Source organism: Sinocyclocheilus anshuiensis, unplaced genomic scaffold, assembly GCF_001515605.1.
Source record: "Sinocyclocheilus anshuiensis isolate Anshui unplaced genomic scaffold, SAMN03320099.WGS_v1.1 scaffold1421, whole genome shotgun sequence".
Classification (NCBI taxonomy): Eukaryota; Metazoa; Chordata; class Actinopteri; order Cypriniformes; family Cyprinidae; genus Sinocyclocheilus; species Sinocyclocheilus anshuiensis.
The window spans coordinates 341,488-356,841 of record NW_015548279.1 but is presented as its reverse complement, the minus strand read 5'-3'; the positions used below and the strand labels follow the sequence as shown (position 1 = coordinate 356,841).

At 38.6% G+C, this 15,354-nt stretch overlaps 1 protein-coding gene and 1 pseudogene across 2 annotated transcripts in view; both read left to right on the top strand.

The window, feature by feature from the left end:
• Window positions 1-6,438, top strand: part of LOC107655819 (SH3 domain-binding glutamic acid-rich-like protein) — a 32,912-nt pseudogene extending 26,474 nt beyond the window's left edge.
• Window positions 6,439-7,340: 902 nt separating this feature from the next.
• The window catches only part of LOC107655816 (immunoglobulin superfamily member 5-like), a 16,883-nt gene continuing 8,869 nt past the window's right edge, over window positions 7,341-15,354 (top strand). Inside the window, exons 1-3 of one of the 2 annotated variants that reach the window (XM_016443399.1) lie at window positions 7,341-7,506; window positions 8,584-8,649; window positions 9,782-10,081. In XM_016443399.1, coding sequence (XP_016298885.1) covers window positions 7,476-7,506; window positions 8,584-8,649; window positions 9,782-10,081 — 397 coding nt within the window. In that variant the 5' untranslated portion in view covers window positions 7,341-7,475. Of the gene's footprint in view, window positions 7,507-8,583; window positions 8,650-9,757; window positions 10,082-15,354 lie in introns of both variants that reach the window. The other variant, XM_016443398.1, reaches the window with a different exon arrangement.

The following is a 15,354-nucleotide window of genomic DNA, read 5'->3' as shown; positions in this document are numbered from 1 at the left end:
GGGTAACCGAAGCTGTATTAAACCAGCCTAGGAACCCTACGTGACTGTGGCACCCTCACAGAATAATGTCAGAAGCATCTGCTCCTGCTTCATGGTGAGGGGAGCATGGCTAGCTCAATTAACAAGCAACCCGCCAGGGAGGCAGGAGATGGCCCAGCCGCCTGGCATGATTGCTATGCGGAGCTCAAAAGAGCGGAGGCCCAACTTCAAAAATAGAATGGGGACTCGGACGCTCAGATCAAGAGGGGCATGCTCATATGAAACCCCCAAGGGCGCTGCTAAGCTCGACCCACAAGGAGAGCGGCTCAACAGGGAGGCGGAGAGAGGCCTAACAACCTGAGGCCGCTACTCAATGGAGCTCAAACGAGCGGGGGACTCGAAAAGAGAAGTCCAAACACGCTCAATCGGCAGGCTCAAAGACAACCCTCTGAGGTGAGGGGAGCACTGCCTGGCTTGACCCGAATAGAGGCAGCTTATCAGGGAAGCAGCAAGCGGCCCAACTACCTGATGTCACTGCCACGGAGCTCAAGAGCGGAGGGTTTAACCCCTAGCGAGGAGAGAGAGGAACCCAACTCGACCGAAGCGACCAATAGCCCAGGGTAGAGGACCTAACTCTCGAGTCGAGAGGAGGACTCACCCAGTCTGCCCAGGACCGGCGAGCTCAAAGGGACCCTCCCGCAGTGAGGGGAGCACAGCCATGTCCGGGGGCAGATAGAGCGCAAATGGGACATCAGAAATGGGATCCTGCTAGAAGGAGATCACACATTTCTAAGGGAACAACAGGGTCCCTAACACTTAGTTTGTTGCAAATGGGGTTCTTCGGGAGCAGCGCTCTCGTCTCTCAAGCTGAGATGGGCCCTTACAGCACATACTGGGAGCGACTCATAGCTAACCCTCACAGAGAGCACTTCTCAGCTTGACCAGAAGGGGGCACTAGATTAGAAGGGGTAACCCAGCAGGGCCCAATAAGAGACAGTCCACTGGTGCAGCTGGACACGGTCTCATGCTCTCTATCTCAATAGAGAGCGTGGGTCCCGTATAACCAGACCCGATAGAATCTGAAGAAATAGCGGGACCCAATAACCATTCATGTGTATAGAGCTTACTGCTCCTCAGAGCAGAAGCACAAAAGAGGGGTTTCCACAGAAACACAAATCCCTCTTAACTCAGGGAACGCAGTGTACTCCAGTCCACTCCGCAGAGGGGTGATTACTGGTTCAACCATAAGGGGTATGGGAGGTCCTGACTTAGCAGGTGGGTCAAACCTAAAAGTCAGAAAACAGAACAGGTCTGCGTAGCGCTGCAGAGAAAGGCTAGCATCGAATACACAAGAACTGGCAGTATAGTAGATGAAAATGGATCATACTCACCAACCATGTCTCCCGCGCATGACTCAGGCTCATGGATATAGGCTGGAAGCGAAGTCCAAAACCTGGAGCTTCGTGAAATGAAGGATTTAAAGGCAGCCGAGCACGTCTTGTCCTCCTTAAACTTCACGACCACTGTTTTGACGGAAGTGCCGAAAAGCTCAAAATACACAAGAACTAGCAGTAGAGTAGATGAAAATGGATCGTACTCGCCAACCATGGCTCCCGCGCATGACTCAGGCTTATGGATATAGGCTGGAGGTGAAGCCCGAAGCCTGGACCTACAAGGAATTAAGGATTTTAAAGCAGCCGAGCTCGTCTTGGCCTCCTTAAACTTCACGACCACCATCTTGACGGAAGTGCCGAAAAGCTCAGAAGGGGAAACCGGCGCATCAAGAAGAAAGCCCTTCTCTTTCGACCCGATATCCACCAGGCTCACCCACAGATGTCTCTCCGTAACCACCATGGCCACCATGGATCTGTTGCTGGAATCTGTGGATGCAGGACGAGAATGGATTTTTCCAAGCCTTCTCGATCTCCACATGAAAATCGGGAAGGAATGGAAGGCTCACCTGAGCTGGAGGGCTATGGCTAGAAAGAAAACGCTCATCGAGGCAGCCTTCATGTCATCATTTTTTTTTAACAAATGAAAAATGAAAAATGTGCCGTTTTTTCATTTGTCAGATTTTAATATTAAATTAAAAAACGTTTGAACGGAAAATACCCTGATTATATGCTGTACACTGGATAAAAAATTTGTGTTGAAAGAATTTTCATTCAGAAATTAAATTTGCTTAAATTCTTAAAATTAATAATTTATTATAATATGTAATATAATAACCTTCTATAATATTGTCTTTGAGTCAGGGAGGTTGAGAACCACTGGACTAGATACTTGCATCTGAATAAGTTTTGCCTTTATATTTGTGTCACTAAATTGCTTGATTAAAAAAATTGTCAAGCAATTTAAACTTATTGTTACAGTGTTTAAAGCTGCTGAAAATGATTCACTTTTTCAATATTACAAACAAAATGTCCTTGTTATCTGACAGGAGTCACTGATGTAGGAGTCCTCAAAATCACACTGTGTGATTGTTTTAGGTCATGCTTTCAGATTTCTTTAAAGTATCAACTTTGGCTGAGATCTTTCTCCTAAATTGCTTAGAGAAGAATACAGAAAAAAAAAACAAGTGAACTGACTTCCTTTTAATGGACACACGTTAGCCAATCAGAAAACTTGTGGCGCTCTACCTGTCAGTCATTTTGCGTGTACAAGTATTTAGGGGGTGGGTTGTGGAAACAGAATAGGCCTATGTAGTAATCTAATTCACTTAACACTGGCAGAAAGCAGCAGGATGACTAAAGTCACTTACAGCAGCTTTAACTTGCTCAAACAAATACCACAAAAATAAGATACTTTTGAAATATTTTGATTGAACACTTGCCCTGGTAATTGCTGGGTCCTGTGTGTTCAATAAAGACATAAAAATTATTTATTCTAGGTGTTTTGTTTAATCAGAGTTGGTTTATTATTAGATGTACAACCTAACAAGCATTTGAACCTTGTTTTGTCATTTATTTGTTACTATGTTGTACTTTAAATATATATATATATATTTCTATTAAAGGTGCACTTAGTATTTTTTTGTTTGCTTTGCTGGCTGATATGACAGTGTTATTGGTTCTTGGCAACATCATGCAAATATTTTCGGTTACCAGTGTCATTATTAAAATGTGCTATCATCTTGTCTGGATGGCCAAAAACTGTTGGGGTTTAGGGCTTCGGTTTTATTATTTTTATGCTCTTCCTGTCTTTTTTTTTTAATGGAATTTACGTACGACGTTTTGTTTGAAGGCCCAGGATGCAGAAAATGCCTTGTTCAAAGTGCATCAAAGAGTTTGCTGAACAAATGTAATCATGATGTTGTCGCATTAAGAACATCTTTCAGATGATGATCAAGACCATCAGCATGCAATACACATTGGTTTGAAAATGTTGAATTGAGATAAGCAGGACATGGACTCTGCTCTTTCAGGATGGCATGGTTGACATCCAGAAGCAAAGGCAATGCAGTGAATGGTGTTTTGATGTGGAGTAAAAAGGAATTGCTGTGATGTGTTTATAGCATTGGGTCTGAGTGTATGTTCAATGAATGAGAGAGAGTCTGATGTTAGGGAAGAATGGCATATTCCAGTTTAATAATGCAAGCTCAATCACCAGCATCCAAAAAATAATTGAATTTTTTTTTTTACAACTCTCTGGAATGCCTTGCTTTTAAGTTTATTACAACATATTTAAATCATTTTTTTCTAACAGAAAATTATTTATTTTCTAGATAATCTAGATGCTTTGCAAATCAGAAAACAAAAAAGTTGTCTTGCAAAAAATGTTTTCTCATAATTTGGTAGCATTAGATTGATTCAATACTGCTGATGCTTTTTGAAGATAACTAAATTAATAAAATGATGTTTAATCCATACACTTTTCAAGTTGTTTAACAACTCAGTTATGTAGTTATAACAGTTTTTGTTGCAGACCTGTATTATCTACCTGTAAGAGCCAGACTATTCCAAAACAATTAATAAAACTCTTGAATGATGGAATTATGGCTAAACACGTTATACAGGAAGCATTTATAGCACATCTAGGGACAATATGCAATTAACTGTGTGATTGCTGTCATTCACAGGAAGACTAGTGCTCTGAAGCTGAGGATTTTGGACCTGGATTTTCCCACACAGGTAATACAAGTGTTTTTTCTGTCTTCTCTGCCACTTGGTGGCATTGTAGGATACCATTTGGTAGAGTATAAAACACAAGCATCCAGGACTGAAGATATCAGTTAGCCTGGTGAATCAAGGACAGCTGATTGCTCAAAAGAAAAATCCTGTCAGCAATGGCTCGCTTATGTACCGTCAATTTAATTGATCCTTTAAGATAGAAGAGTTGATTGAGTACTATGAAAAGCTACTGTAACTTTAATAGCTTCAATCTTTATTGATACTAAGCATATTAATTCATGAAATTCAGTGTTCAGAAATCTGGCCCTCACAGTCACTGGGAATAACATAAGATCTATCGATATGAGTTATATCTTCCAGTATGAAAAGAGGCAGAGAGACATTAGAGTATAGCACCGGCAGGTTGCAGTCAAATGGTCATTTTCTTCCAAATATGTTTTTTTATTTTTATGTTTTAATTATTGTTATATTTATAGAATATTAACAATATTATGTGTATATATTTACAGTAATGCCCTGACAATGAATTCCTAGCAGGCAAGCGGGCTGAACCATAAATAAATGCATAGACATGCAGGTTGTGAAGTCATAAATATTAATTATGTATACATAATTTAACATGTACTTTTACTGTTTTGATGAATTGCCTTTGTGATGTATTGATGAAATGGACAACACGCAATATCATGACGACTAGAAAAGTTCAAAAATCTTGTAACCAGCAATTTTAAAAGTACAATGAGATGTTAATTTTGTATAATGTCTCATTACACTGTGATTTGAGGAGAGAAGAATTCTTGTTGACCAAATTTAAATGCTCACATGAACTTGTGAAATATTTTATTTGATGCATATTTCTGCCGCAGTCCGTCGCAGGGTTTTATAGGTTAGTGAATAAACGCATGGATCAGCATTTGAATGTCAAGCATGATTTGTTGGTCCGGCATTAATCTTTTTGCACTGAAGGTTCTGGGTTCTGACCCGCTATAAAATAACTTTTTGTAATAAACCAAAGGTTTACGTCAGTGAATGTCAAGGGTGGCGACACATTTGTTAGGATTTAGTTTTGTGATTTCATAAGAACAGATAGATACATCTAAAAGCTGCGAGAGAAATTGCGGACACTAATAACAAGTGGAACGTCCACTCAGCAAAACAATAAAAATGACACACAAAGGAAATTAATATCTTCTCTACAATTGAAGATGATTTTTACGTATTAGATTTTTACACCCTGCCGCAAGCTATTTCATAAAGTGCTGAGGACAAAATTGGCCGTGGTGGTGAGTCACACTATAAATGATTTAAACTCGTTTCTATTGTAAGCATATTATTATAAACACGTTTTCCATTTTTTTCTGTTATTTTGTGCTTTACATTTCAGCTTGAAGTGACACCCCACTTGCCCTGGAGCCATCAAAAAATCGCCCACAAAAACCTTCACCGCAGCTTTGCCCAAGCCAAATGTGACACCACTGCACTGGAGAATATGCACTCAGGACCCCAACTTCAAGCCCCCATGAAAACTGTGCCTTTTTGAGGTTGCAAAATGCCTTTTTATGCTAGAGTTGCTTCATCTTAAGTGGCAAGTTTCAAGTGAATTTAAAGGGATGTGTTTTTGTTACTGTACATATAGAAACTAGCTTATTGTACTACTTTTAAAACGAATATTTTGTGACTTTGTTCTATAGAATCCCAAATAGTTGTGCCAAACCACTCAAATGTGCCAAACTAATACTTACAAATACTTCTCTGTGTGTCTTATATTGTACAGTACAGTACACTACCAGTCATATTTTGGACACACTTTGCCACAGTGCTAAATGCTAAAAATAGACTGAACTCATAGGAAATTAATAGTTATAAACTTTCAAATGTTTGGAGGAAAATCCCATATGTTGTGTTGTGAAAGACTGTGTGTTCGATCAAATTCATCAAGCTAAGCTAGCCATAAGCTATCTGTTGTAGATGCTAACATGAGCAGGTACTTGATATCCCCTTCTTATTGAAAACTATGAACAAACAAGGTTTACTGTGTATGAACACTGACCACAGTTTGTTTTTGCTAATACCATGAAACTTGACAAAATTTGACAGAATTCAATTTAAAAAGCCAATATTATCCATCATATTTGTAACAATTATTTAGCATATTGTTGAGCCTATACAGCTCATGGTAATTTTAATAATATGAAATGTCTGATTGTCTTACAGAATGATTGGTAATTGCCTAAACAGGTTTAGCTAATTGCATATGAAATGAGGAAAGTTTTTTGTTTACTTTTAATACAATAAATTAGTGCTGTTAAACGATTAATCGCAATTAATCGCATCCCAAATATTTATATTTAATATCTAAACATATTTTTCTTAAATATATACATGCATGTGTGTGTATTTATATAAACATAATAAATATACACAGTACACACACATATGTAAACAAAAACTTTTATTTTGGATGCGATTAATCGCGATTAATCGTTTGACTCGCACTAATAAAAATACAAACACTATGCAAAGTTTAAAATTTGCACCCTCAGACAAAAAAACAAACAAACATCGAAAATACATTAAGCTACAACATAATAGTTTTGATTTGTTTGATATTTCTGTCATTATCCTGAAACATGGAAAATAGTAATAATAAAGAGTCGATGTGTCCAAAACTCGTACTGTACTGTACTTCACTGGTCTTGTACATGCATAAATACTTAAATTAGACTACACAATATGGTTCTAGGATGTAGAATTGTAGTTACAACCACAGTGAAGTTGAAGTTAAAATTAGACAGAAACACTCACAGTCACAATTCCCTTCTTCAGTCTATTGTGTCTGATTTCAGTCTGAATATGTGACGTCAGTACCTGCTGGAAGCCATTCTCAGCTGTCGGTTGGCCGTTCTAATGCACTTTGTACGCAGACAGAAATGAATGGTTGGAAATACCCTGATTTACCAATAAAGAGTGAGTTTTACAGGCGCTGTCTGCTTAATTATGTTCTATGCTTGACACATTGTGTGTATTTAAAGAGCAGAAATGTTCTACCAGGGTGGTGCCTATTCAACAAACAGGATGTGACCTTAAAAAGAGTCCCTAGAGATAGTGAATGGAAGACAAGGAGTGGGCCTCACATGTGACTTCACAATAGCAGCAAATTTCAGACATTATTTTAGGCCATCACTAAAATATTCACCACAGCCTGTGAGTCACTGGTGGATATTTGCAGTGGTCAGTTCAAGGCTAAAAAGGCTGTTTTGCTTTCAGTAATATTTAACTGGCTGGTTTCGGCCACATCCCACAGTGGCCAGAAAACTGCTACTATATTGACTGTGGGAAACATGAGTTCTGTTCAACCTCTCTGGAATGCTGTATAAACCATCCTGGAATACTCAAGGTAAGAATACAGCAGCAGGATTTGTAATTCAGATGACGTTTTTGGTACATATACGATAAATTCTTTAATAAGTGAGACAAATGTTGGGCCATAAGTGTAAATGGTGACTGAACATTTTAAGGTCAAACAGTATTTTGTTCATATGTTGTCATGAATTCGCTTATATTGTTACTGTGTTAGCAGTAGATTCAGGTCATATTTCACCTAAACTCAAAAGAGAAAAAGAATTGATATTTTGCAAAAAAAAAAAAAAAAAAAAAAAAATTTTCTTTTCTTATTAGTGACATTATTTTCATGACAATTACACACATTCTTAACAGATGTTTCCACACATTGTGTGATCATTAAAAAAATAAGTTTGATTATACTTACAAAATAGTTTTATTAATGTCCATATTTAGGTTATACACTTATATGAATGCTGAACGGAAAGTGTATATTTAGGCCCTATAACTGGTCACCATTTCTAATTTTAGTTTATTAAATCATATTTATTTATTTATTGCCTGAGGTCCAGCAGCGTGACAAATATATTTTTAGGTACAAATATTTCACATAGTTTCTCAGTTAACATGAGCTCATAGAAAAATTACATTCACAAAATAGTAATAATTTTGAATTTCGGAAGTTTTAGCTGGAGCATCAGTCAACATGCTTTTCAGAGGTATTTCACGCCAACTACCATTTGTACATCAGGCAGCATTTCATACTGGCTTTAATTTGTCATTGTGTCCAGACAGGATAATTTTGTAATCTGAATCATATTTAACGCATAATGTATACCATACATATATCTTAAAGTTTCATGGTATCACTTTAGCATTTTTTTCCCCTTTCAATACATAAATGTAATTCCATAAGACATACGTAATTCAATGAAATTTATTTGGTTATTTAAATAGTATGATAAACATACTCATCTGGACCATATTTCACAACACTTTAACGTAGGCTGTTTAATGTGTGACTGCACCGTTCTCATGTGTGTAGCTGATGTTGTAAACAAGGTTAAGTTTCTACAATTTTATATAATGTGGCAATTGCAAATATTTTCTCTACTGTGTCCTTGCTGTGCAGAACAATGGCCTGACTGTTTCTCTGGCAATATGCATGGCCACATTCTCCAGCTGTGTGTAATCCAAGGTGAGTGTGTCATCTGCTAAGTAAAGCCTTGTGTGTTTATCCAACTACACGACTTTGCTTCCAAGAAAAATTGCTGTAGGATTAAAGTGGAATGTATGTTAATACAGATTATTACACGGCTCTGTGGAATACTTGATTCTGATTGGTTAATCGCACCATCCAGCGGTATGTTACTCCCAGATAACAACCGCCAAATTGAATAACACACCGCTCGGGTACTACTTATATGCTTAACGAGTCACTCCGCTATCGTTGACTGTCTGGCGCCATCTTGTGACTGAAAACACTTAACCACCGCGTTACAATGGAAGACTTCAGCATTAATTTCAACATATATGGTAAAAACAACTGTTTATTGTAATTAGTGATACGACTGTACATTATGCCTTAAATGTTAGTATTGTCTGACTTCAAAAGGCTCAAACCAGTTTGTTAGGAACTGTTTTTCTTTGCGGAAGCTTTGCGTAAGAGCTAATAAAATATTTCAACTCAAGTCAATATTTCGTGTCTAATTTACTTGAGACAAGTAGCCGTGTAATAAGCTCTAAATGTACATCCAGCCGGTTGTTATCTCAAAATAAACCCCTTCAGGCTGATACAAGACCCCTCCACTTTGCGTCGGGGTCCTGATCACCCTGTCAGGGTTTATTCTGAGATAAAAACCGGCTGGATGTACATTATCCGTTACATATCACTTGGCTTACCTGAAGACTGGAGCAATGGCTGCTGACAATTCAGTTTTTTTTTTTTTATCACAGGAATAAATTGCATTTTAAAATATATTCAAATATAAAAAAGGTTCTTTTTCAATTGTAATGTTTCTCAAAACACGTTTTTGTATTTTTTGATCAAATAAATGCAGCCTTGGTGAACATAAGAGGCTTATTTCAATTTAAACAGTACAGAACACATTTAGAACATTTAAAAAATAACATATGATGAAATCAGAAATGGAAAAGGTGTTTATTAAAGAAGATGGATGAAATGCATCTTCTTCTTCTTCTTTAATAAAGTAATACACCTTAACACAAAGAATATGTGTCATGTCAGAAAACATCACAGAATCCATTGTCTACAGTTTATTCAGTTATGTCTCTCCTCTTCACAGCTGTAGCCTCTTTTATCCATCTAGAACCTAAGAACGCTACTGTGTTACGAGGTAGTGAGGTCCACTTTAACTGCAGCACCGATGAATCCTGGGATGTCATGGCGTGGCTGTTGGGTGGAAGGACAATCCTCACTATTTCGGTGGAACATGGTCCTCTGGGCAGAGATGAGAGTGTGTCCACAGTCAATCACTCAGTCATGTCATCTCTGTCAGTGTGGGAGTTAGTTCTGTTGAACGCTTCCTTCAGCCCCACTGTACAGGAAGTCACATGTGAACTGCTGCCAACGAAACTCGGCAGATCATCATCAGCTCTGTTTGTACAAGGTAAGCGAGCTTTTGTAAAGCACACCTTAAATATTTGCAAATCAATTATTAGTGTCATTCTCAGGAAACTATCCAATTTAAACCTTTTTATGATTTATATTTTATATTAATTATTATTTAATCTGAAGGTAAGTGGGATGAAACTTAGGTTTGCTTTTTTATTTTATTAACTGAAACTGGGCAGTTAATTTTTAGCTCCTTTGAAACAGGCCCAGATGGTATTAGATAACTTTTTTGCTTCAATAAAAACATATTTACATAACATAACAACATAATAGTGCTGTACCTGCCATAGACACTGTGGGGTCAAACATATGAGAATGTACCACCATCAATATTCAGATTAATAATCAACAAATATGTTTTTTTAAATTTTTGTTTCTATTATCTCAAATCATGAATATATCACAAATCCAAAAGCACTGTATTTTAATAGTAAATTCAGGTAATATCACTCATTTCCCTCCCATGCTATTGTTCAGTCTTTTTAATGTGTTTTCAATTTGATTTTCGCTTTGAAATTTAAATAGCATTTAACAAGAAGTGCAAACACTTATCAGTGCAACTTGTGAATTTGGTACCACACAGTTTTTTCTTACAATTTTAAGAAAATATTTAGTAAACTTAAGATTAGTGTGTTGCATTTTTGTGGCGTTGAACGGCACGCAAGTCTGACATTTCTATGAATAACTAACATTAAAAATGTTTTATTTGTACATCGCACAGTAAGCAGAGTTACATTTATGACAAAAAAGTTCAATTTCTTATTATATCATTAATAATGGATACTGACACCATTCCCCAAGAATGACTCGTGTGTCAACATGAATAAAATGTTTTTCTCAAAAACCAGTCTCCACCAACCATTCAACGACTATTTTGCTCCATAATAATGAAATCAAGATAATCTTGCTCACACATTGGTGCATTGGTGACATAAAGGCCAGAGCCTTCTGCATGCAGAAGAGCTGTCGGTTTATATACGAGATGGCTGATTTATAAAATGTTTTTCTCAAAAACCAGTCTCCACCAACCATTCAACGACTATTTTGCTCCATAATAATGAAATCAAGATAATCTTGCTCACACATTGGTGACATAAAGGCCAGAGCCTTCTGCATGCAGAAGAGCTGTCGGTTTATATACGAGATGGCTGATTTAGGGGTAAGCATCGACTAAGGTGTTTTTCATGCAGGGGAATTCATTTGCTGCTGGCCGGAGTAAAGACTGCTGCTCTGGCAGTTTTGACGGAGCATATGACATTGTCGATGAGCGCAAGGGCTCCTGGGATGGGAATCGATTGGCAGCCATTAAAAATGCCTACTGCAAAGCCACTCTACCAGGCAGTAAACAGAGACAGAAAGCACAGCTCGACTCTAATCTTGGATTCAGTGGCCATCAGCATCCATCTGGTCCACTCATTTCTCACTCTAACTTGTCACTCTTATGGGAACCAAAAATGACATTCATATTGCTTTTTACTGCTATTGGAACAGACTTCTACTCTCAGTTCTTAAGTTCTTTAATAAAATAAGCCAATATTTTTAAGTGTTCACACAATTTGTTCACACAAAAATATAATATTATATTATATTATATTATATTATATTACGTTATATTATATTATATTACGTTATATTATATTACATTATATTATTTTTGTAGCAAGGTTAATTGAAACGGTAAGGAGGAGGCAGGAAATAAACAGACTTTTAATTATAAAAAAACAAAAAGCAAAAATGGAAGCAGCAGCTGCCCTCACGCCCATCTCACACACACAAAACATAAATTGTCCCAGGACTGGTCCTCTCTTGCCCTCCACTGTCATCACGCCTCCTTGCATCCTTTCGCGGCTCCTCCGTGGAACTCAAGACCAGTGTGGTGCTCATTATCACTCATGCCACTGGTATCCCTCTGTTTCCACGGCTCTTGGCCCCACCCTGCTTGCCACACACCCCTACTGCCTGGGGAGAGGGCCAACATGGAGATCCTGACACCTTGGGGGTAAGGACAGAACAGGTGAGAGAAAGCAGACAGAAGAGAAGAGACCGGCTCCTGGACACATTAGGGCCTTTCGCACCGCTTTAGTTCCGAGTAGGAGCTAATTTGGTTCTCGAAAAAGGCAGTCCGGTACTAAAATCGCTCCCAGTTCCGGCGGTGCGAACATGCCAAAAAGTGGGTAGTTCCACAATTAGTTCTGGTACTATGAAAAGGTTCCCGCGGTGCGAAAGGCCCTATTGCCACTTGGTCCTCCATCAGCTAAGAGGCCCACACTTGCAATGTGATGCGGTGGTACAGGATATCACTTGGTGGATGGCTTCACTCCTCCACCTGGACAGCAACCTCCTATCGCATTATAGTCTTTCCTGTTGGCTGCGTTCTCAAAACTCTGGCCATTTGATAATACCTAGAATATCAAAATCAACTGCGGGCGGCAGATCCTTTTCCTGTTTAGCTCCCAAACTCTGGAACAATCTACCTAACACTGTTCGGGAGGCAGACACACTGTTAGTTTAAATCTAGATTTAGATAAGACCCATTTCTTTAACTTGGCTTACACATAACACACTAACACAATTCTAATATTCAAATCTGTTAAAGGATTGTTAGGCTGCATTAATCAGGTCATCCGGAACCGGAAACACTTCCCATAACACCAAATGTACGTGTTACATCGTAAAAAGAATGGCATCTACGCTAATATTAGCCATCAGATCCAGACTGTATCCAGATCAGATGGTCACTGCAGTCACCCGGATCCAGTCCGTATGCAGTCCAGATAGTGGATCAGCACCTAGAGATGACCTTGACAGACCTGAATGTCAGCAGAGACCAGGACAACTAGATGAGCCTCCAGAGACAGATCCTCAGCGAAGACCTCGTCACCTAGATGGCCATCAGGACAAGACCACAGGAACCAGATGAGTCCTGTGCACAATTTGACTTTGTGGCAGCCTGGAATTAAACTGCTGGTTTCGTCTGGCCAGAGGAGAACGATGGAGTTTTGGTTCCTTCGACACACTATTTTCCTTTTTAATACTGTAAAGCTGCTTTTGTCGCTGGTTCTCCATGATGGTGGATGGCAACAGGCCCTGGCTTCTTGTGAACGACGGCAACACCTCTGACCCCTTGCAAATAGCAGCTACCCTTCCACAATCCAGCAGATCGCAGTGAGCCCATTAGTCCCTTCTGGGCAAGTCGTTCCTGCACTCTTTTCCGGCTTCAATACCCACAACTGCCCGGTGCCCGACTCACTGCTGTGTGTGTGCACTTGGTTGGGTTACCAAACTTGGCTACACGTCACGTTGCTTTTACTCTTTCCTACTGGGTTTCAGCAACAATGTAGCAGTGATTCTTAATACAAGAAGAAGGAGGTGGGTACTGGCTCAAAGTAAACAGACTTTTAATTATAAAATAAACCTGCTCAGGAGCTAGTTGCTTAGGACCAGCACACGGCCAGCTTAAACCAGCTCATGACCAGCTAAGAACTAGCTTAAACCAGCTCATGACCAGCTAAGAACATGCTCATGACCAGCTTAAAGCAGCTCAAACCAGCAACCATGCTTCAAAACATACCTAACCAGCATATGCTGGATTTTTCAACAGGGTGTTTCATTTCCCAAGATGCTTTGTGAGGAAATGCATGAGCCATGACCTTTTAGGGGCTACATACTTATGTACATGCAAACATTCATTATAGGAAAAACTAAGATCCTGCAGAATTCCAGGATTCACTTTACATATGCCTGTCTATAACAATCTGGCATACCTTACCTCACTAAATGTCCCATCTTTCTCAGTATTCCATAGAGAAAACATGTCAACCTAAAGATACATCACCAAATCAATCAGTTTTTAAGACCCAACCTGATTTACTTCTCATTAATTCAGCTATTCTGTGACTGCAACTAAACCACAGCTCAGCTAAAAACCAAAGAAATGACCTGACACTCTCTATATATTATGGAGTAATCCTATTCGTCACCAAGATCACAAATTTGACTTGGTATATCTCCCTATTAACAGTCGTGCATGTTTAATAGAGCTGTTCCCTGTGGATGTGCATGAGGCAAGTCTTTGATTAACAGAGCTTTGGAATTAATTGGGCATCTTGGCGTTTTCAGTTAGCAGTCAGCGTCTCTCGCAGTGATTTGTGGCACACTGGGTCAGACGTACAGTTGCAGGGTGCCCACAAATCTTCAGGGAACCACAAATCCTCCTCTCTCCTCTCATTACAAAAGACTTCTATTCATTTGCATGTGCAGGACTAAACGCGATAGCTGTTTCTCTTCAAGACAAACAGACCGGCCCATGTGTGAGTGGGCATGTGTGTAGAGATTCACAGTCGTTATTGTTTTTGCCTTCTATTACTGTATTGGCTTTTGTATTGATGGAGACACTAAGAAAAAAAAAAAAGGTCAAAAAGTACCACAATGTTTTGAACATTGTACTTTGCTATTGTTTTTTTTTTTTTTTTTTTGGACATAAATTTTTTGAGGTAGACCATGACTTCCATGTAAATTCGCTTAGTTACGTGCATTCTGTCACCGTTTAAACTGCCCTGTCAGTCATCTTGTTACAGTTAACATAATCCACATTTCGTTTAACCCTTGTGCGACCTTATGGACATTTTTGTCCTTTTCAGTTTTGTTTATTTTTTTTTTATAATTTTGCCTGTGTTAATGCCAACTGCAGAAATTTTGGCCCAGGTGTGTATTTTTATTGGAATTTTAATATTTCATCCTCATTTCCTTTAATAAACCTATACGTAAAAAAAAATAGTTCCTCTCAGGACCTTAAGGACAAAAATGTCCTCATTGAAACCCATCTTTGGCAGACACTTTTCAACATACTACGACTTGGGACATACTAATTCTATTTTCGAATACTATTTAGGATAGATAGTATGTGAATTGGGATGCAGCATAATTCTAAATCAGGTCCGGATGGACCTTCATGCTTACCCCCCCTAAAACTGGAAGTTATAATAATTCACATCATGTGATTTCATATAAAACCACCACCTGATAAATAGTTCTAGTTGGCCTTTGTCAACATTTTGTCTTTGTATACATCATACTCTAAAAAACAACCTATACGTGCAGTATCAGCACACTCACATGGCAGTTCGTAACTATATTAAAGGGGTCATAGGATGCTACATGCACTTTTACAAGTTGTTTGAACTAAAATGTGTGTTGGCAGTGTGTGTACACAATCACCCTATAATGATAAAAATCCACCCAGTGTTTTTTTTTTTAATCTGGTTAAAT